The sequence below is a fragment of the Balaenoptera physalus genome, assembly GCF_965194825.1.
Source record: "Balaenoptera physalus genome assembly, chromosome: 11".
NCBI classification, from domain to species: Eukaryota; Metazoa; Chordata; class Mammalia; order Artiodactyla; family Balaenopteridae; genus Balaenoptera; species Balaenoptera physalus.
Genome location: NC_138896.1, coordinates 32,854,287 through 32,872,806, shown reverse-complemented (window position 1 = coordinate 32,872,806; position 18,520 = coordinate 32,854,287). Strand labels below are relative to the sequence as shown.

The window sequence follows — 18,520 nt, the reverse complement described above, 5'->3', positions numbered from 1 at the left end:
CTTAGTACAGCGGTGCCTGGCACAGAGTAGCTGCTTTCCCCCCACCCCCGCCAGCCGCACCACAGGGCTTGTGGGATCTTAGTTCCCAGACCAGGGATTGAACCCAGGCCCTCGGCAGTGAAAGCTCAGAGTCCTAACCCCTGGACCGCCAGGGAATTCCAAGAGTAGCTGCTTAATAAATATCTGTTGAATGAACGGAGCACAGAAAGGTTACATAACTTGCCCAGGTCACACATTTAGGAAGTGGCCCAGTCAGGTTTTGAACCCAGATGGAATGGCTTCAGTGTCGCGGGGCATAGCCTCCATGCCATAGAATCTTGCAGCCATAGCTGGTTGGCTCGTCCACCATCCTCCCCTTAGACATGGCTCTCTCTTCTAGAAAGCAGACCAGCTTCTGTCCACTAGTCTATTTATGTCTTCAGAGTTTAAGGTTGGACATGCAGTAAGGAGTGAATTAACCTTCAAGTTTTTCTCCCTTTTCAAAGTTTACAGTTGTGTATAGCTTAAAGGCAGCTTGACCTTTAACGCTGCCCTCCAGAGCTGGCTTCTCTTTACAATTTCTTTAAGAGGAATCCGATTTTACTCATTCTTTCTTTAAAAGTGTACTCTTCATCTATCAAGTTTATACAGGCCAACAGAGCTTAAACTTCCGCTAAAATGGGTGCGATTCTCTACAGGAGGTGTAGCTGCACATTGACATGGGAGAAGTGGGCCAACCCCATCACCAGCTCCAGGGGTGGCAACATCTCCTACCATCATTACTTTTCTAAAATAGAAAAGGTTCTCTGTCCAAAAAACAAAACAAAACAAGACACTCAAAAAGCCAGGTGTGGGAATTCCCTGGTGGTCCAGTGGTTAAGACTCCGTGCTTCCACCACAGGGGGTGCGGGTTCCATCCCTGGTCCAGGAACTAAGATCCCACATGCCACGTGGCCAAAAATGTAAAAAAAAAAAAAAAGTAATGTAGCCACCATTAATTAGTGTTATAACCCACCAATATAGGGACCAATTTTATACTCAGTTGATGGGGCTTTATTAAAGCAGAGTGAGTCATATCGTATATTGAAAAGGCTAAAAAAGGATCCATTGTAATAAATCTGCTAGCAGAGTTCATGTGGGTGGGTGGCATCCCAATGGTCAATCTGGACAGATAGTCAGCAGAGAAGAGTTTTTTCCAGCGGCTTGGACTAGAGTTTGGAAATTGGCATCCCTCCTCTGAGCAATGTATTCAGAATACCTGTTCTGAATCAAAACAAAACCAGCCAGAATGTCTTCCATTTGTAGTTACTGTATATACATAATTCACAATTCTAAGATTTTAATGTGTCCTCAAATAGGTATAGCCGTGGAGTTTGTCCAGTTGCAGCCATGTTCCCAACCTAAAATCTCTTTGCAAACATATTATACATTTGGGGATGAAGAATTTAGTCTTTTCAGCCAGTTGCAAATAATAAGCATTGCATATTAAAAATATCACCTGTTCTTATTTTCAGCTAAGTCAAACTGTAAATTGATTTATATTCTGTGACCTTCTCTTCCATGGCCCAGGGTTATCTAAATTTGGGTTTGGGTTATCTAAAATTCACATAGAGTAACCAAGTGAAACAAAAGGTGGTTTTGATATATTTCAGTGGGTAGAAGACATGGACAAACAATTTAGCAATGAAGGACTGCAATTATTTGGTACATTTTGGTGGTAATTAAAGAAGATTAAAACAATTAAATACAATTTTCTACCCAATGAAGTATCAATGAATAATATCTTCATGTAGAGAAGGTTGAAACAAACATTTGTTTTGGGTGACAGCATCAATTAATAGAAAAATTTCATTTGGAAAATAATTTCATCATAACCATCCACATGTTCACTCTTTTGAAAAATTCTGAGAGCATTTTAAATGTTCAGAGCTTGGGGAGTGAGTAAACAAGTTGCAGCACATCCTCTCAGTGTAGCCAAAAAATGCTTAAGGCAAGTAATTTATGGTCAAGAGAAGAAAATATGCTTTTGATAGTTAAAAGCAAAAAAAAAAAAAAAGGTCCATGCAATTCCATGTGTACTGTGATCTCGACTTTTTTTTTAAATGCCTCTGAATGAGAAAGAAATCAAATAATTACTAACTTCGGGACAAAAATCTTGTCTTTGAAATGAAAAGTACATTTAGAAGCTATTCACAACCTATATATTTTTTTAAAAAGCCAAGTTTACCATCAGCATTCATATTATTTTAAAAAATCATATTATAAACTCCCCAGTACAGTGTCTTTCTAAGCCTGTAGCCAAAGACCTGTCTGTAGGGTCAGTGTGAGCACAGACTCCACTGCTTGGGCATGGGCAGGCCCATTTGAGGTCGTCTGTGTGCTAAAAATAGAAAGGTAAGAATGATTACATATCTTTGGGGTTCCTCCAGCTCCCGGATTCTATAGATGGTAAAAGGAGGAGGGGATGGGGAGGCTCCTTTGTTCTAAATTCCATACCTCCGCTTTTTCTGAAGCCAGAAGAACAAAGACAGGTGGGGAAGGCTGTTCTTGCTGTCTTGGGCTTCCCTGGGTGGCATCATTTTCCTGAATCCACCTCAGTCCAGGGTCTTGTCCCAGGAAGAGACCTTCTGCTTCAGGGAGGAAGGATGGATGTCCACTAACCAAACCAAACGACCAATTTATGAAGTGACAGTGAGCAATATGACAGCAAGAGCACCAAGCACTCCCAGCCCTGACCCTGGACTTCGCACTCTGTGGGCACCTCCATGGAAAGCAGTTGATCTTTAGAAGGGCGCTTGGTTGGAGAGGAATTGGAACCAGACTTCACCTTAGGCAGCTCAAAAAAAAGCTTGATGCCTCACCTACAGGACAGAGCAACACTTGCCCCCAGGTGGGTGGAATGATTCCTTGGGCCAGAACTGCTCCTGTACTTGAATGGCCACAGCATTTACCCAGATACTCCCCATTCCTTCCTTCCCTGGCTGACCAGGCCCTCCTTCAGCTGGACAGGTTTTTTTTTTAAGATTTATTTATTATTTATTTATTTTTAAAATTTTTTTGTCTGCTTCCGGTCTTAGTTGCAGCACGCGGGATCTTTGTTGAGGTATGCAGGGTCTTTCATTGTGGCGTGCGGGCTTCTCTCTGGTTGTGGCGTGCGGTTTTTCTCTTCTCTAACTGTGGCGCGCGGGTTCCAGAACGTGTGGGCTCTGTAGTTTGCGGCAAGCGGTCTCTAGTTGAGGCCCGCGAGCTCAGTAGTCGTGGGCTTAGTTGCCCCGCAGCATGTGGGATCTTATTTCCCTGACCAGGGATCGAACCCGCGTCCCCTGAATTGTAAGGGGGATTCTTCACCACTGGGCCACCAGGGAAGTCCCTGGACAGTCCTTCTTTAGATACTCGAATACCTTTTTTTCCCTGCTAGGGAGGGTCCAGCCCTGGGCGCCCATCTCTGTGGACTGAAAGTTTCTTTCCAGCTTGGGGCGGGGGTGGAGCGGGCAGTCTCACTTCTCCCCTTTCTCCTGGCCCTTCCTGGGCCCTCCTGCGACCTGGGTTAAGTGGGCAGGGGTCTGGGAGGGTCCTTTCCGCCGAGGGATCGGCCAGAGGGCCGGTTCTTCAGGCGGGCGAGAAGGGCTTGTCCAGGATTGCCAGGCAGCGCCCTCCCCGCGGCCCGGGCAGCCTCGGCCCCGGGCCAGGAGCCCAGCAGGGGCGTGTCCCCGCGCTCACCTGCCATTGGGCAGGTGGGGCAGCCGGCGCTTTGGCAGGGGCCGTATTATAAACGCGGAGCCGGTGGCAGCGGAGCCAGGCAAGTCGCAGGATGGTGGACAGCGTGTACCGGACCCGCTCCCTGGGGGTGGCGGCTGAAGGGCTCCCGGACCAGTACGCGGACGGAGAGGCGGCGCGCGTGTGGCAGCTCTACATCGGGGACACCCGCAGCCGCACCGACGAGTACAAGGCCTGGCTGCTCGGGCTGCTGCGCCAGCACGGCTGCCAGCGGGTGCTCGACGTGGCCTGCGGCACTGGGTGAGCCCGGGCAGGGGCCAGGGGACCGGAGTGAGCGGGAGCGGGGAGCGGGTGGCGGGTGGGGACCCGGCTGAGCGGGCGCCGGGGGATCGGGGTGAGTGGGGAACCGGGGCATTGGGGCGACGGAGTCGGCTCGGCCCGGGCAGCTTGATCGCAGGACCACGGCCGGGCACGTCAGGGCAGCCTCCTCCGCCGACCCTGAGCCAGGCGGGGGCGCGACGCCAGGGCCAGGAATGAGTGTTTGCCCAGGCAGAACAGGCAGGGCGAGGCCAACGATGACAGGACGGGGCCCAGGAGACCCAGGGTGAGAGCGAGGGTGTGGGCACATCGGGTGGGGAAGGCGGGTTCCGGAGGGCGGCGCAAGGGCCAGGCTTTGGGGCCACACCGACGTAAGCTCTGCTCGGGCTCCAGCGCGGCAGCGTTAACACTTGTTCGACATGTGCCTCGGCCAAAGTACTGTGCCAGGTGCTTTTGATACATCAGTTTTTAAAATCCTCACAAAACCCCATGAGGTAAGAAGTGATATCCATTTACAGCTGTAGAAATTTGGCCTCAGAGAGGTAAAGGTGGAGAGAAGATACGGACCCAGGTTGTTTAGGGTTTGGCCTGTGCTCTGAACCACCATGCTGGGAGTTCCCTGGTGGCCTAGTGGTTAGGATTTTGCACTTTCACTGCCGAGGGCCCGGGGTTCAACCCCTGCTGGGGGAACTAAGATCTCACAAGCCTCGTGGTGCGGCCAAAAACAAAAACAAAAACATCATGCTATACTACCTCCTGTGTTCAAGTTACTTAACTTCCAGGAGCCTCAGTTTGCCCCATCTCTCAAATGGGGATAACACCATCTACCTTACTGGATTGCCATGAGGATTAATGCACATTTGTAGAATACCTGACTCAGTGCTAAAACAAAAAAGAAAAGTTGCTACCAGTTTCTCAGAAACAGATTTGCCAGGTCAATTGAGCTCAGTGGAGAGAGGCTGGGGACAGGATATAGAGGAGACAGAAGTGTCCAGCACAGGGTCTCCTCCTTGCCTTCCCAGGCCCCCCTGACTGCCCCTCTCTGCCTGTCATCCCTGGTCCTGCCCAGGGTGGACTCCATCATGCTGGTGGAAGAGGGCTTCAATGTGACAAGCGTGGATGCCAGTGACAAGATGCTGAAGTATGCGCTTAAAGAGCGCTGGAACCGGCGGCACGAGCCTGCCTTTGACAAGTGGGGTACGTGGGTCCAGCCAGGTGCCCTCAGCCCAGCCAGCAAGGACACGGTTCTCTCTGCCCTGGGCTCCTTTAGCTCCTGTGGTGGGGTGTGTTTTCCTCAAGGCAGACAGTAAAACCACTGTCATTTCCCTGAAAAGGGAGGCTTAGGCACCAGAATGAGGTATTGAGTATGAGGGGCTAGTTTTAATTATGTTTATAGTGTCTTGTCTTTCCCCCAGATAAAAACCCATAAGCACAGAGCCTTCCTTCCCAACCATGGCTTCCTCCTCCCTGGGCCCCTCTTCCCCTTCACCCTCCATGTCCATAATGATCCCCTCCCCCTGACTGGATGGGGAGTCCCTGTGTGTGTCTTGAAGGGGAAACTGAGGCAGGACTCCACTTGGTGGAGGTGGGTACTGCTGGTACCACGGTGCCACCCTGATCCCTCTTCCCCTTCCCGACCCTCAGTCATTGAAGAAGCCAACTGGATGACTCTGGACAAAGATGTGCCTCAGCCACCAGGGGGTGGCTTCGATGCCGTCATCTGCCTTGGAAACAGTTTTGCCCACTTGCCAGACTGCAAAGGTGAGAGAGGATGTGGCCTTGGGCATGGACACTGCTTTGAACTATATCCTTTCCAGGCCCCTGGGGAGGAGAAAGACGGGAGGGAGACTGGTGCTGGGGTCCCTGAGCAGACACAGCCTCTCTGTCCCTGGCCGGTGGAGTTCAGGGGACCAGAGCGAGCACCGGCTGGCCCTGAAGAACATCGCGAGCATGGTGAGGTCAGGGGGCGTGCTGATCATCGATCATCGCAACTACGACCACATCCTCAGCACAGGCTGCGCACCCCCAGGAAAGAACATCTACTATAAGGTGGGGCCCCTGGGGGAGGGGGCGCCCAGAGAGGGAGGTGTGGTACTGGGGTCCAGGTCCCATGGGTAGTTGCAGAGGCTAACGCAGCTGGCACCACCACCTGCAGAGTGACCTGACCAAGGACATCACAACGTCAGTGCTGACGGTGAACAACAAGGCCCACATGGTGACCCTGGATTACACGGTGCAGGTGCCAGGGACTGGCCAGAGAGGTTCTCCTGACTTGAGGTACCCACTTGGCAAGGCAGGGGGGGTGGGGGGGGCGGGGTGAGGGTGCTGAGACCACCAGTCCTCATGGTTGGTCGGGGGCTCTGTTGCAGTAAGTTCCGGCTCTCCTACTACCCTCACTGTCTGGCATCCTTTACGGAGTTGCTTCAAACAGCCTTCGGGGGCAAGTGCCAGCACAGCGTCCTGGGTGACTTCAAGCCTTACAAGATGGGCCAGGCCTACATTCCCTGCTATTTCATCCACGTGCTCAAGAAGACGGACTGAACAAGCCCTCAGCTCCCACAGCCCTCTGCCCAGGCACTGCCCGGCTGTGTCTGGGGTGGAGGGGACCAGTAGCCCCACACCAAGCCCAGCCCTCTCCAGTGCAGATCTTGGGGGTATGGGGAGGGGCAGACTGAAGCTGGGGGGCAGGGATTTGGGTTCAGGCAGATGGAAGGCTGAACAATATAGTTTATGCCTTTCTCAGGTCCTGTATACCTTGTGTTTGTATCAGAAGGATCAGCCTGCCCTCCCCTGAGTTTACTCCGCCACCGGCTTGCTCTTCTCCACGCCAACCTTTTAGACCACAACACCAGTAGGGGGCGGCATACGCTTTATTTTCAGCCACAGATGGGGCTCCCTCAGGACCTGATCCTTCCTCCTGAGCAGAGGGGCCTTAGTCTTGGAGCTGGCCTGGAGGGCGGACAGGTGGGAAGAGGATGCCTCCTGAGCTCTCTCGGGGCTCCTGATGCCACTTGGCACTCAAGGGAGTGCCTGGAGATAGGCAGCGTTCAGGTGGGTCGGTGGCACTGGCCTGAGAAAGAGCCTTTGCTCTCTCAGGTCTCTGTGGAGATACCTTTAGCCCCTGCGGGCAGGGTCCCAGGCTGCAGGAGGCTCCTAGCAGGCAGCAAACTTGCGCTGGATGCTCTTGTACCGGAGCAGCTCGTGCTCGCTGACCGAGGGCTGTAGCCGGACCGCAGCCTGCAGCAGGTCCTCCATGGTGAGCAGCAGTGCCGAGCTCCCGGGCTCCAGGCCTGGGGGTGACAAGGAGAGGTGAGGCCAGCTGGGGCACAGAGGCTGTGGTCTCTGCCCAAGCAGGGGAGTACCCTGGTAGGCACCTTCTTGCCCAGAGTCCCCCAGTGGTCAACAGTCCCTCCTCTGAAATCCAGAACCAGGCCTGGTGCCCACTAGGTCCTTGGCTGACCTCTGGGGCTGGTGAGTGACTCACCTTCCTCCAGGTCCCGAACCCTGCGTTTGAGGGCAGCTGTCATGGCATCGGAGCATAGGGAGTAGAGGTCTGCGCCCGTCAGCTGGGGTGGGCAGTGGTCCAGCACGTCCACCAGGCTCACAGAGGGCTCGAGCCTGAATCTGTTGTGGGGATACAGGAAAGAAAGAGACTTACCTGGCATCCCCTACTCTGTCAGAAGGCACCCCTGACCAGCTTATTGTGCACTCTGCACTTATCCCCTAACCATCCCAAGGCCCAAGCCCTGTGGGGGTCTCCCTCTAACAGGGCATACTTGCGCGTGATGGCGCTCAGAACACGCAGCTGGGAGGCGCGGTCCTCGCTCACTCCCACAAACACCAGCTTGTCAAACCTTTAGGGAGACAGGTGGGCGTGAGTGCCAGGGTGCCTGGCATGAGGGTGGAGAGGCACCGGATGGGGGTCAAGGGACAGGCCCAAATGGGCCTGTGAAAGGTGAAAGGTACAGGGTGCACACCTGCCGGGCCTCAGAAGGGCAGGGTCCAGGAGGTCTGGTCTGTTGGTGGCTCCAATCACAAACACATCCTGAGTGCTGTGAAGCCCATCCAGCTCGGCCAGGAGCTGAGACACCACCCTGTAAAGGAGGAAGTGAAGGTGAGAGAGTGCTGGGGGCATCCTCAGCCTCTGCCCTGCTTGTGGTGCTCCTTGCAGGCTGTCTCCACAGGGCCCCCTGCCCGGTTGTGCCCTGTGTACTCCTCCACACAGGCCCCCATCTCCTCAATGCCCCACACCCAATTCCACGGCCCCTTTTAGCTTCCGTTATACTATCGCAGAACCAGAAGGGCAGGAACTCTTTGGGCTCCAAAGACTAGTGCAACCTGTCTCACATCCCTCTGTCCTGGACCCCAGACTCCATTCTGGCTCAGAACCCCACCTGTCCATCACACCTCCAGAGTCTCCACTTCGCCCCCGGCTTGGGGCCAAGGAGTCCAGTTCATCAAAGAAGATGATGCATGGAGCTGCGGCCCTGGCCCTGGCAAACACTTAGGAGAGAGAAGGGCCCACAGGACGGGGAAGCCCAGGGGGATTTGAAGTCAGGAGACGGGGAGGGAAAACCATGTTGACAATTCATCACTAGCACTTCAGGTAAGAGGCCCCACCCAGCAGGAACCTGACCTGGGGAGAGGAAGACTAGCAGTGACCGCGAGCAGCTTGAGGGTAGGGGCGGCTCAGGGGCCAGAAGCCCTGCCCCCACCCCCCACTCACCTTCCCGTACGTTCTCCTCGCTTTGGCCCACGTACATGTTGATCAGCTCAGGCCCCTTCACGCTGAGGGAGGGGATGGGAGAGGGTGAGACTCCTCAGACGCAGAAACACACAACACACCTCCTGCCGCTGCCCCCAATCCACCCGCCCTCCCTGCCAGGCCCCCTCGCCACCTGAGGAAGGTAAGGCTGCACTCAGTGGCTACTGCCTTGGCCAGGAGGGTCTTGCCCGTGCCAGGGGGCCCGTGGAGCAGAAGGCCGGAGCGCCTCAGGCCCAGGCTCAGCAGCTCAGGGTGCTCTAGAGGGAGCTGAATAGTCTCCAGAATCTCCTTCTTCACCTCCTGCAGCCCACCCACATCGTGCCAGGACACCAGGGGGATCTAGGAGATGGAAAGGGCACAGTTGGGCACGTGCTGGTGGAGGGAGCTCCGGTCCCACCTCCAAGGACCTGGAGTGTCTACCTTGGGGGCTCCGACGGCCTGGGAGTGAGCTGACTGCAGCTGCTCCAGCGCCTGCCCGAAGTCCTCAGCCAGGAGAGGAAAGCCAGCAGCACACAGCTCCCCCTCATCCTCCTCACTCAAGCCACCTGCCCAGCTGCAAAGGAAAATCCAGGGAGGCCTCTGGAGGACCTAACCTGAGGCCTCCTCCCCATCAGGGCCCTCACCCTCCTCCCTTCCTCACCAGCCCCTACCCACCCATACCGCCTCTTGCCACCTTGCCCCTCCTGTGTCCAATTTCTTTACCCCGAGTTCTTGATCCTGGTGCAGGCTGCCCGGCTGCTGTGGGTCAAAAGGGCATAGAGATCCCCTACCACAAAGCCCTGAGGAACCACAGGAGAGGACACGTGAGCAGGGCACAGTAGGCAGGAACCCTTGCGGGGCTGGACCCCTGGCTGGAGCAGAGGCCCATCACTGATGCCTCGGGTTTTCTACCCTCACTTGCACGGCAGCAGGACTGAGTCCCCCCAGCAAAGAGTGCAGGGCGGCCCGTATCCTGCCTGGGTACTCACTGCACACCGCCGTGCCAGCTGCGCCAGGTTCACCTCTTGGCCCAGCGGGAGGTGGGCAGTGAGGGCCCGCAGGATGCTGAACCGCTGCCCCTCTGACAGCACAGGTACCTCCAGCTCGTGAGTAAACGCTGTCTGCACATCCACAGGCAGGTCCTGGGCCCGGCTTGTGGTGGCCACGACCATCAGGGGAGGGCAGCTGCAGACAGGGAGTGGGCAGCACTCAGGGCAAGAAGGTGGCCGGCAGCCCCTGAGCACTGCCTCGTCCTGAGGCTGGTGCAGGAGGGCAGGGAGGAGGGTAGGGCTGGGATGGGACAGGGAGATGGGCGCCCCAAAGTCTCCTGGATGGGGCATCCCCCCCACACAGGGCGCTCAGTGAGGGCAGAGGCTGTGCTTTAGTGTCCCCCAAGAAATACCAGGGACTGCATCCTCCTCCCTCTGGGTAACCCTGTGCCCCTCAGCTCAGGGCTGCCTGGAGAGCAGCCAGATGGACGGTAGACGTCTAAGAAGCCACTGAGGGGGTGGGGAAGAGAGGGCTGGACCCCCCTTCCAGGCCCAGCGCTGGATGATACCTGGTGAGGGGGTCTTCATCCAGGAGGAGGCGACGCAGTGTGGCCACCACACGGGTGTCCTCGCCTAGCCCATCACGGTCCCGGCCCAGCAGGTCCACGGCTGTCAGCAACAGAACCACAGGCCGGCAGCGCCCGGCCCGCGAGAAAGTGGCCTGCAGTTTTGTCTCCACAGCCCCGCTACTGTCTGCACAGAGGCTGGAGCAGGGCACCTGGGGAGGGGGTCCCGATGGGCCTGTGAGCAAGGGGGCAGGGGTGACTGGGGCAGAAGAATGGGGGGAGGAGTCACAAGAAGGTACAGGCCATCTGTTTTTGGGAGGGCAGGGATGGGGGAGGAAGGTAACACTGGCCGAGCCCTAACACTTCTTTACCCTAACCTCATTTCCCGGACTGTCCACCAAAACCTCGGCGCATCCTCCTTCTTGAAAGCATCTCTCAGTAGCTCAGCATCATGGGACTATGCCTGACCCACTGGCCCACTAGGTTGAGGTGGCGGGGTCAGGCTTGTAGCCAGGGGGAGAGGGAGAATCCGGGCTGGGGAGGAGACGTGGTTGGGATCTACTCTCCAGGGACCCTCACCTTCAGTAAGTGGAGCCCGAGGCAGTTGCAGGCGGCAGCAACTGCAGTGGTCTTCCCACTGCCCGGGGGGCCCCGTAGAAGGACACTGCCTGTTCCTGTCAGCAGGGCACCCCTGCAACCAGAGAAGAGACGTTTGTTTCCTCCACTCTGCCCAAATGTGAGAGTCCCCAGTGACACAGGGCCCCTTGGATCCAGAAAGCAGACACCATCCTTGAAGCAAACCCCCTCCCCAACCCCTTGGGCTGTCACCACATGGTGAGGCCATATTTCCCACACCACCTTGGTACCCTGGCAGGGGCATGGAGCATATCCAGCAGCTGAGACTAATTCTCTTTTTGTCATCAAGAAAGCCTTGGCTATTCTGTCTGGTTTGGATTGTACTGGGCGGAATTAGGGAGGCGTGTGTGGCTACACTTAGGCCAGTGGTATGAGGACCTGTGTCTTTCAGGTACAGGATGGTGAAGGTCAGGATGGCTAGTGGGCTCCCCAAGGGGAATGGCAGTCTGAGACAGTTGTCCCCGGTGGAGATTATTCCTCCATAGCTGACCTTGGAGGACAGTGGTTATCCCAGGAAAGGAGGCTGGGAATTTGCTTACAGAAAGGACATGGGCTAGTGGCCTGGGCCTAACAGTTGGAGGGAGGTCCATCTAATTCCACTCTGAACAGGGCATTAGGAACTACTTGTCTGGCCTGCCGCTCCTCCAGGGTTGTTCTGAGCAGGCTTTTCTCACACTGAGGCCTCACTCACCCTGGCTGAAGGCGGGGCTTCAGGGCAGCACAGAGCTCGGTCACCAAGCCCTCCAGGCCTGGAGGAGACAAGTTGCTCCAGGGAGTGGATTCACCTGAAGGGAGCCTCGGAACAAGGCTCAGGGTAGAACCCACCTGTGAAAGGTGGGAGGAAGCTTTAGTTTCTAGAAGTTTTTTTTTTTTTAATTTATTTTATGGTTAATTTACAATGTTGTGTTAATTTCTACTGTACAGCAAAGTGATTCAGTTATATAAACATATACATTATTTTTCATATTCTTTTCCATTATGGTTTATCCCAGGATACTGAATATAGTTCCCTATGCTATATAGTAGGACTTTGTTGTTTATCCATTCTATACATAATAGTTTGCATCTGCTAATCCCAAACTCCCAGTCCGTTCCTCCCCCACCCTCCTTCCCCCTTGGCAACCACAAGTCTGTTCTCTAGAAGTTCTTTCTGCTCCTTTCCCCAAGTCTACCCCCACCGCTAGGGCCTCACCAAGTACAAGGAGGTGTGGGTGGTGTCAGCTACGTAGGCCCTGGCTGGCCCATCCGGAGCTTCCCCAACTGTTTTCTTCACTTTAAAAAACATCTCCCGCCACCTGCAGGAAAGAGGCCCAATGAACCCCAGATCCAGAGCCCACCCACACCCCTCCCCAAGGGCAAGGTGGCTGTCTCAGTCAGAGGTCCACTGCAGGGACAAACTCAAGAGCAGCACAAATAAATGTCCCTAGACATGGCGGAGGTGGGGAGGAAGGGGGGAACGTGGAGGAAAAGGAAAGCAGATGGTCTTTCTTATCTCCCTGACTGGATCATATGCATTTTGAGAGCAGGAACCGTGCTTGTGCTCCGCATCCCTCATGACAACATCACCTGAGGGTGTGTTTCTTCAGGTAAATGGCCTGCCCACCCACTCCAATGGGAGAAGCCACCGCTGCACCAAGCAGTGACCATCTGTTTTCACTGGCTTCAGAACACAGTCTCTCCCTCAAATAAGTACCCACCAAGGCCACCCAAAACCTCAGAGGAAAGAGTCCCTTGGCTCTTATTCAAGCATCCACAAAATCTAATTGCAGGCAGATTCCTTCATAATGACATTTAATGATTAATGATTCTCTATTTTGGCTGCACATTAGAATTATCTGTGAAACTTAAAAAAAAAGAATCAACATCTCTCAAATATTGTATGATTCCATTTAGGAGATTAGTGGCTGCCAGGAGCTGAGGGAAGGAGGGAACAGGGAGTGACTGCTAATGGGGAGGGGTTTCTTTCTGGGGTGATGAACATGTTCTGGAATTAGTGATGTTGATGGCACAACCTTGAGAATATACTAAAAGCCACCGAATTGTACACTTTAAAAGCATGAATTTTATGGTATGTGAATTATATCTCAATTTAAAAATTAACATTTTCCTTCCTTTGGAAAAAAATAAAGACTGCACAGGTCCCAGCCTCACCCTGCTGCTCCAATAGGTCTGGGGTGGGACTCATGCATTTGTATTTTTCGAAAGCTCCCAGCTATAACCAGGGCTGTGCAGTCACTGGCTAGTGTCAGAGTGAGTTAGGGTTACTCAGCCTACTAAGGGGGTGGGTAGCAGATAGCAGTCACTAGTCCAGTTTTCCAGATAAAGAAATGAACTACTCCCATCTTTAATCCTCAGGCAGCAGAGCAATGACAGAACCTGGGCCTCTTTAAGGTCCAATCAGGGTGCAGATTCCTTTGCTCAGTGTCGCACAGTCACAAAACTGCTCCCTCTGGCAGCAGAGGAGGGTGGGGGTGGGAATGCTTTCAGGTGGAGGGGGAAGCATACCAGGTTAGTATTATGAAACTCTTGTAACTATAACCATAGGCAGTGATTGTGGTAAAAACTAGAACATAAGGAAAACTGTCCTACTGTTATTATAAATAAATGATGGAAATAAATAAATAAATAAATGATGGGTGGGTCCATAACCTAGACTCTCAATCAAGCTGAACATCCTGAGTCAGAGTGCATATGGCAGGCAGCGGAATCCAAGGAGGAACAGCACTGGGGAGGGGAGGGGGGAGGGAGACATGCTCACCCCCCTTCCACGGAGAGTGGAGGGACCATCTCAGTGAGTACACGGGCCAGACCTCTGAAACATATCTGGACACTGCTGGGGAACACCGGGTTGCGTTCCCGAGAGCCAGATGGGAAACAGTGGAGCTGGAACCCATAGGCCTGGTGTGGGAAAGCGGAACGCTGGGGAGTCTGAAGGGGCTATAGTGGACTTCCTTGCCAGGGATCACAGAAGCCTCCCTGCAGGGCTTCCCTTACCAAGTCCAAGAAGTGGGGCTAAAGCACTCACCTCTGTCCTTGGACCCACCTGTCCACCCCAACCCTGCTTTCCAGGACCTGCTCAGGTGGGAAGAACCGTGTTCTCAGCACCCAGAGGAGGGAGACAGGTCTCCAGGGGGCTGGAACGGCAGAGGTCCAGGAACAGGACGGGCTTGCCAGTCTGTCTCAGGAGGGCCTAGTGCCTGTTTTCCTTTCAAAGTACAAAGGGTGGGCATTCTGCAGTTTTCCTACAGAAAGCTAGCTCACACACATTTGCTATATTTAAGATGGGATACAGAGGAGGAAGTGACGGATAGCAGCCTGGCATTCTCCACCAGGCCCCAGTTGCAGATTTGAACTGGGAAAGCTCAAAGAGGTGCCCTGCAGCGCCAAGTGGGATTACATGGGGCACTACCAGCCCCTTCCTCTGGGTACCATAGCCCTGAGACTGGGGAGACAGAGTGCTGGCCGGAACCCAGCTCTGAATACTGACCAAGGACGAATCAGGCGCTCCAGACAAGGCGTCCCTCTCTTGGCAGAGGGCCCAGGCTGACTTGGCCCGGGACCTTGGGCACTATGGCTCTTATGCCCAAGTTCCTGCAGGCAGGTCCCACCACCTCAATGACATTTCCTGGAAGGTTGGGTTAGTGTGCCTACCAGCTGTCTTCTCCTTCTAGTAAATCTCTACAGGAAATCAGTCCTGGGGTGTGGAGCTACACATTCTTCCCCCTTCACATAAGGCCAAGTGGTCTCTGAATTCTTCGCCTCACCATTTTACATGCAACCTCTGTAGTCAGAGTCAACAAGAGGAGGAGAAAGGTTGGACTCCTTGTTTTGCGTCCCTAGCTCAGTTATGCTCTATTTCTCATTCTGTTGAGGATAAGGAAAGAGGGAAGGCCTCCCAAGGAGAGCAGAAATCCCTCCCTCCCCTGCTTTGGGAGACAGGATTGAAAGCAGCATGTGCACATTCCATCCATTAGGGTAGAAATCAGGGCCTGGGTCTCCTCCTGCTGAGTGTATGGGAGGTGTGGCCTAAACAACATTGGTTAAGAATGGAAAGCAAGGAATCCCACCTTGGTCTAGGCCATGAAACTGTTCTAAATGCTTTACTTTATCTAGGACCACCAATCGATTTGAGGATAAACACCCCCAAAAGCTAGTAGGCTGTGGTTCTTAATTCTTTTTTCAGTCACACGCCTATTTGAGAACCTGAAGAAGGTATGTGCCTTCTGTCCAGAAATATGTGTGACAACAACAAAATGTTCTTATGCACAAAATTATTCCATTCAACTTGAGGACTCCTGCACCCAGGTTAAGAATCCCAGCTGTAGGAAAGGAGGCAGCTGCGTACCTGGGCAGTTTCTCTGGGCTTCCTTCCAGGATCTCTACTTGCCCGACTGTTGGCACACACAGAACATCCCCTTCCTGGACTGCCCTGTAACACAGCAGTGGCCCTGGTCAGCTCACGATGGGAGTCAACAGCATGGGCCTGACACGTGCCCACACAGCCAACCCCAACATGCAGACTATTTCTTAGGGGCCTACTGCCCAGCCAGAGATCCCAAGCAGTTGTACAGAGAATAAGTCTGACCTAGAAAGAGCTGCAGGAAATGGCAGAGAGGCTAGAGAGGGGATCAGAGACCAGAGAGGGGCAAAGCAGGATCCCGGCTGCTTTGGGGTCCTCCCAAATCAAAGTGGTTTCTCAGTTTAGGAGGTCTGGATTCACCTCCTGGTCCAGATTACTCTTCTATTGTCCACCTGACACAGCAAGAGGTTTCTAGCCACAATATTGCCTTGAACTGTGGCTTTTTAAAATCAGGTGCTCTGTGGTACCTGAATCTAAGGCATGGGATAGGAGGAGAGCAATGAGGATAAGGTTCTATCCTCCTGAAAGGGGGACGTAGCTAACCTGGGTGTCTGAAAGTGCCGGTAAAGAACATGGTCATAAGTTCCATTAGTGCTGTAGTGAGGAGAGGACACAATTTCGATGTGTAACTCTTTGGCAAACGGAGGCCCAGGCAGCACTGAGCAGCTTCCTTTGTCTTCAGGGGTGCTGGAGCCCTCCAAGTATCTCTATTAGAGAAATAACCACCACCTTATAACCTTCTCCCAAGGAGTCAGGCTCTACCCAATCCCTTAGCAATTAATATTTCTGCTTCCATCCTTTATCCTTCCCATAACCATAAGGCTTGTGGGAGAGGAGACCTAAGGTAGCAGAGCTGAATACCTATATCTTCCTGAGAAAACAGAAACCTCTCCTTCTAATGGGCACCAGGAAGAGATTTCTGACTCTGACTTTTCTGAGTCTCCCTCCAAAAAGTTCACCAGGAAAGATAACCATTCTGTAATACCTTTATACTGGCCCAGAGCCAGTGAAATAGTAAAGACATTTAATGCCCACAAGTCATTTGAGTGACACCAGGCAGCCACTGGAATATGAATTGGACATTAGTGGGGACACTCTGAATTCAGGCTGTAGTTAAAGGATATGATCACAATGAAGCTGAAAGGGCTGCATTAGCTGAATGAGCTCCAGTCTGAGTACTCCAGTATTCTTCCTCCATTCAGAAGGAAATCCACATCTGACTCCCATTCGTGCATATCTTATATCTCTTCTTGACATCCCATAGCACTAACTGGCTATGCCAGCATTACCTAATATAACTTTCTACAGTGATAGAAATGTTCTATATTAACATGTGGCTGTTGAACACTCAACATATGACTAAAGCAATCAACGAACTGAATTTTTTGCTTCATTTACTTTCAGTTGATTTAAAGCGCCACCAAGGGGCTAGTGGCTTCCATACTGGACAGCGCAGGCCTAAACCATACATCCAGGTGCTTAATTAAACAGCAGACTATATTTGTACCCCCAAAATAATTACCTTCTTGAAGTAAGCTTCTTAAAGGCAGAAACCAAAAACTCCTCCTGGATATATTTAATAAAATATTAAACTTAAACACCAAGCACTGAAGATAATAAAGAGCCCTTCCCTTCAAGGAATTTACAATGTACAACTGAGGATTAGACAGATTACATGATCATAACAAAACAATAAAATAAATGCTCTCTGAAAAGTACAATACGAAATGCTATAGTAAGAAGAAGTAATGTTAAATTTGTGGTGGTGAGATTATATAAGGCTTTGAGAAGATAGTGCCACCTTTAGATGGGCCTTCAAGGAAAGGATGGTAGGATTTTAACCGAGGAGGCTAAAAGAATAGGAAGGAACTTGAAGTCAAGGATAGCATGAGCAAAAGCTGGAGGTATCATCCTCCATACTACCCAGTACAATACTGGATACACTGCAGCAATTCAACAAACTGATTAGATTTAGTAGATTAATATATACATGTGGTAATTTGACCGTAATTTTCACCTTTCACCCGAATCGTGAAAGCCCTTCCCATGCACCACCAACATGTTTTAATTGTAGAGAATGGTTAAACAAGGCTAAGAGGCATTAAGTGAAAAGTCCAAGATCTAAGGAGTAAGGGACCTAAATTCTACAGCTCTGATCTTCCAATTCAGTTAAGACAAAGAAGAGGGGATAAAGATGAGGAAGCATTCCTGACCTCAGTCTGGTATCCTACCTGAATTTTAAGCTCTCCCACCTCCAGGGGATCACAGCCGAGATTAAAAGCCAGAGTAGCAGGCACGAGGGCCAGTCCGTCAGCGAGGGGCTGTCCCAGCTGCCCAGAGCTGGGTCCCAGCCTTTCACAGAGGTCCCAGCGAGGCTCTAGGACCTGCACCGTGGCCAAGTGTGGCTGGGAAGTGTTCGATGACTCTCCAGCCCGGGTCACCCACACCCATTCGCCCTGGAAGAGGCTGAGGTTACGGAGACAGCTCCGGCTCACCCCCAGTGCATCTCCAGTCCCTCCCAGAACTCCCCGGAGTCGCCGGACTGTGCCAGAGGCCGCGAAGGAGGACACCACCGGCGGGGGTGGGGGCCGGCTGCTGTCCTCTGTCTCCGGACCCAGTTTGGCCCGCCCACGGAGCTCAGTCACAGCTAGTCGCGTCCCTGGGCCCAGTAGCCCTTGTAACGCCGGCCGCGTCTCCAGCACCCGCGGTCCGGGTACTGGCAGGGTCTCTCCGCGCCTCACCAGCAACGGCCCAACTCTCGGTCCGAGCCCGGGCCCAGACGAGGTGCCGAGCAGCGCCCAGCCCAGCGCCGGGGGCCGCCGCACCGGCCGCGCCCGCACCCATGCCCCGGAGCCCAGGGCCAGGAGCCGCAGCAGCGCGCGGCTAACCAGCAGCTGCGGAGGCCCCGGCCCCTGCTCTTCGGTGCCCGCGCCCGGTCCCTCCAGGGCAGCCACTAGCAGCGCCGGCCCTGCCGGGCTCTCCCCAGCAGGCCGCAGAGCCAGCACCAGGCCCAGCCCCGCCGCAGGCCACGGGCCCCCGGGCGGCAGCAGCACCGCCAACGGGGGTGTCTCCGTCGGGAAGGGCTCCAGGACCCGCAAGACTGCCAGGGCCATGGTGACAGGAAACCAACAAGCACAGAGCACAGCGAAGGAAGACGCCTTCCGGAGCCGGAGAGCCAGACGTCCAGACGGCTCACACGCCGCTTCCGCTT

General features: G+C 53.6%; 2 protein-coding genes across 5 annotated transcripts; one reads left to right on the top strand and one right to left on the bottom strand.

Annotated features, from left to right (window-relative positions):
• Positions 1-3,738: 3,738 nt before the first annotated feature.
• GNMT (glycine N-methyltransferase) lies at positions 3,739-6,756 on the top strand. Its single transcript, XM_082414597.1, has 6 exons — positions 3,739-3,996; positions 5,084-5,211; positions 5,659-5,775; positions 5,921-6,063; positions 6,170-6,291; positions 6,384-6,756. The coding sequence occupies exons 1-6, from the start codon at positions 3,791-3,793 to the stop codon at positions 6,553-6,555; spliced, it is 888 nt and encodes a 295-aa protein (XP_082270723.1). The 5' UTR covers positions 3,739-3,790; the 3' UTR covers positions 6,556-6,756.
• A 110-nt stretch (positions 6,757-6,866) lies between these two features.
• Positions 6,867-18,520, bottom strand: PEX6 (peroxisomal biogenesis factor 6). Of its 4 annotated transcripts, XM_082414574.1 has the most exons (18): positions 17,541-18,518; positions 15,853-16,016; positions 15,295-15,378; positions 12,142-12,244; positions 11,641-11,774; positions 10,893-11,004; positions 10,317-10,525; positions 9,748-9,943; positions 9,482-9,558; positions 9,200-9,332; positions 8,913-9,118; positions 8,741-8,802; positions 8,409-8,517; positions 7,992-8,108; positions 7,791-7,868; positions 7,499-7,638; positions 7,127-7,304; positions 6,867-6,963 (listed from the first exon to the last, which is right to left on the bottom strand). In XM_082414574.1, the coding sequence occupies exons 1-17, from the start codon at positions 18,420-18,422 to the stop codon at positions 7,168-7,170; spliced, it is 2,943 nt and encodes a 980-aa protein (XP_082270700.1). In that variant the 5' UTR covers positions 18,423-18,518; the 3' UTR covers positions 6,867-6,963; positions 7,127-7,167. The 4 variants fall into 4 exon arrangements, with proteins under 4 accessions (XP_082270700.1, XP_082270701.1, XP_082270699.1 ...); XM_082414575.1 differs by lacking the exon at positions 15,853-16,016 and adding an exon at positions 13,708-13,847 and having other exon boundaries at positions 6,867-7,304; positions 17,541-18,520; XM_082414573.1 differs by having other exon boundaries at positions 6,867-7,304.

What these genes read in the sequence shown, in the direction of transcription:
- GNMT (XM_082414597.1), top strand. Translation starts at nt 3,791, where the DNA reads ATGGTGGACAGCGTGTACCGGACCCGCTCCCTGGGGGTGGCGGCTGAA. An exon ending in CCACTTGCCAGACTGCAAAG is followed by an intron (nt 5,776 to 5,920) that starts GTGAGAGAGGAT and finishes GGTGGAGTTCAG; the next exon opens with GGGACCAGAGCGAGCACCGG. An exon ending in GAAAGAACATCTACTATAAG is followed by an intron (nt 6,064 to 6,169) that starts GTGGGGCCCCTG and finishes CACCACCTGCAG; the next exon opens with AGTGACCTGACCAAGGACAT.
- PEX6 (XM_082414573.1), bottom strand. Translation starts at nt 18,422, where the DNA reads ATGGCCCTGGCAGTCTTGCGGGTCCTGGAGCCCTTCCCGACGGAGACA. An exon ending in AGGCCGTCGGAGCCCCCAAG is followed by an intron (nt 9,119 to 9,199) that starts GTAGACACTCCA and finishes TCCATCTCCTAG; the next exon opens with ATCCCCCTGGTGTCCTGGCA. An exon ending in GCCCTTCTGAGGCCCGGCAG is followed by an intron (nt 7,869 to 7,991) that starts GTGTGCACCCTG and finishes GTCTCCCTAAAG; the next exon opens with GTTTGACAAGCTGGTGTTTG.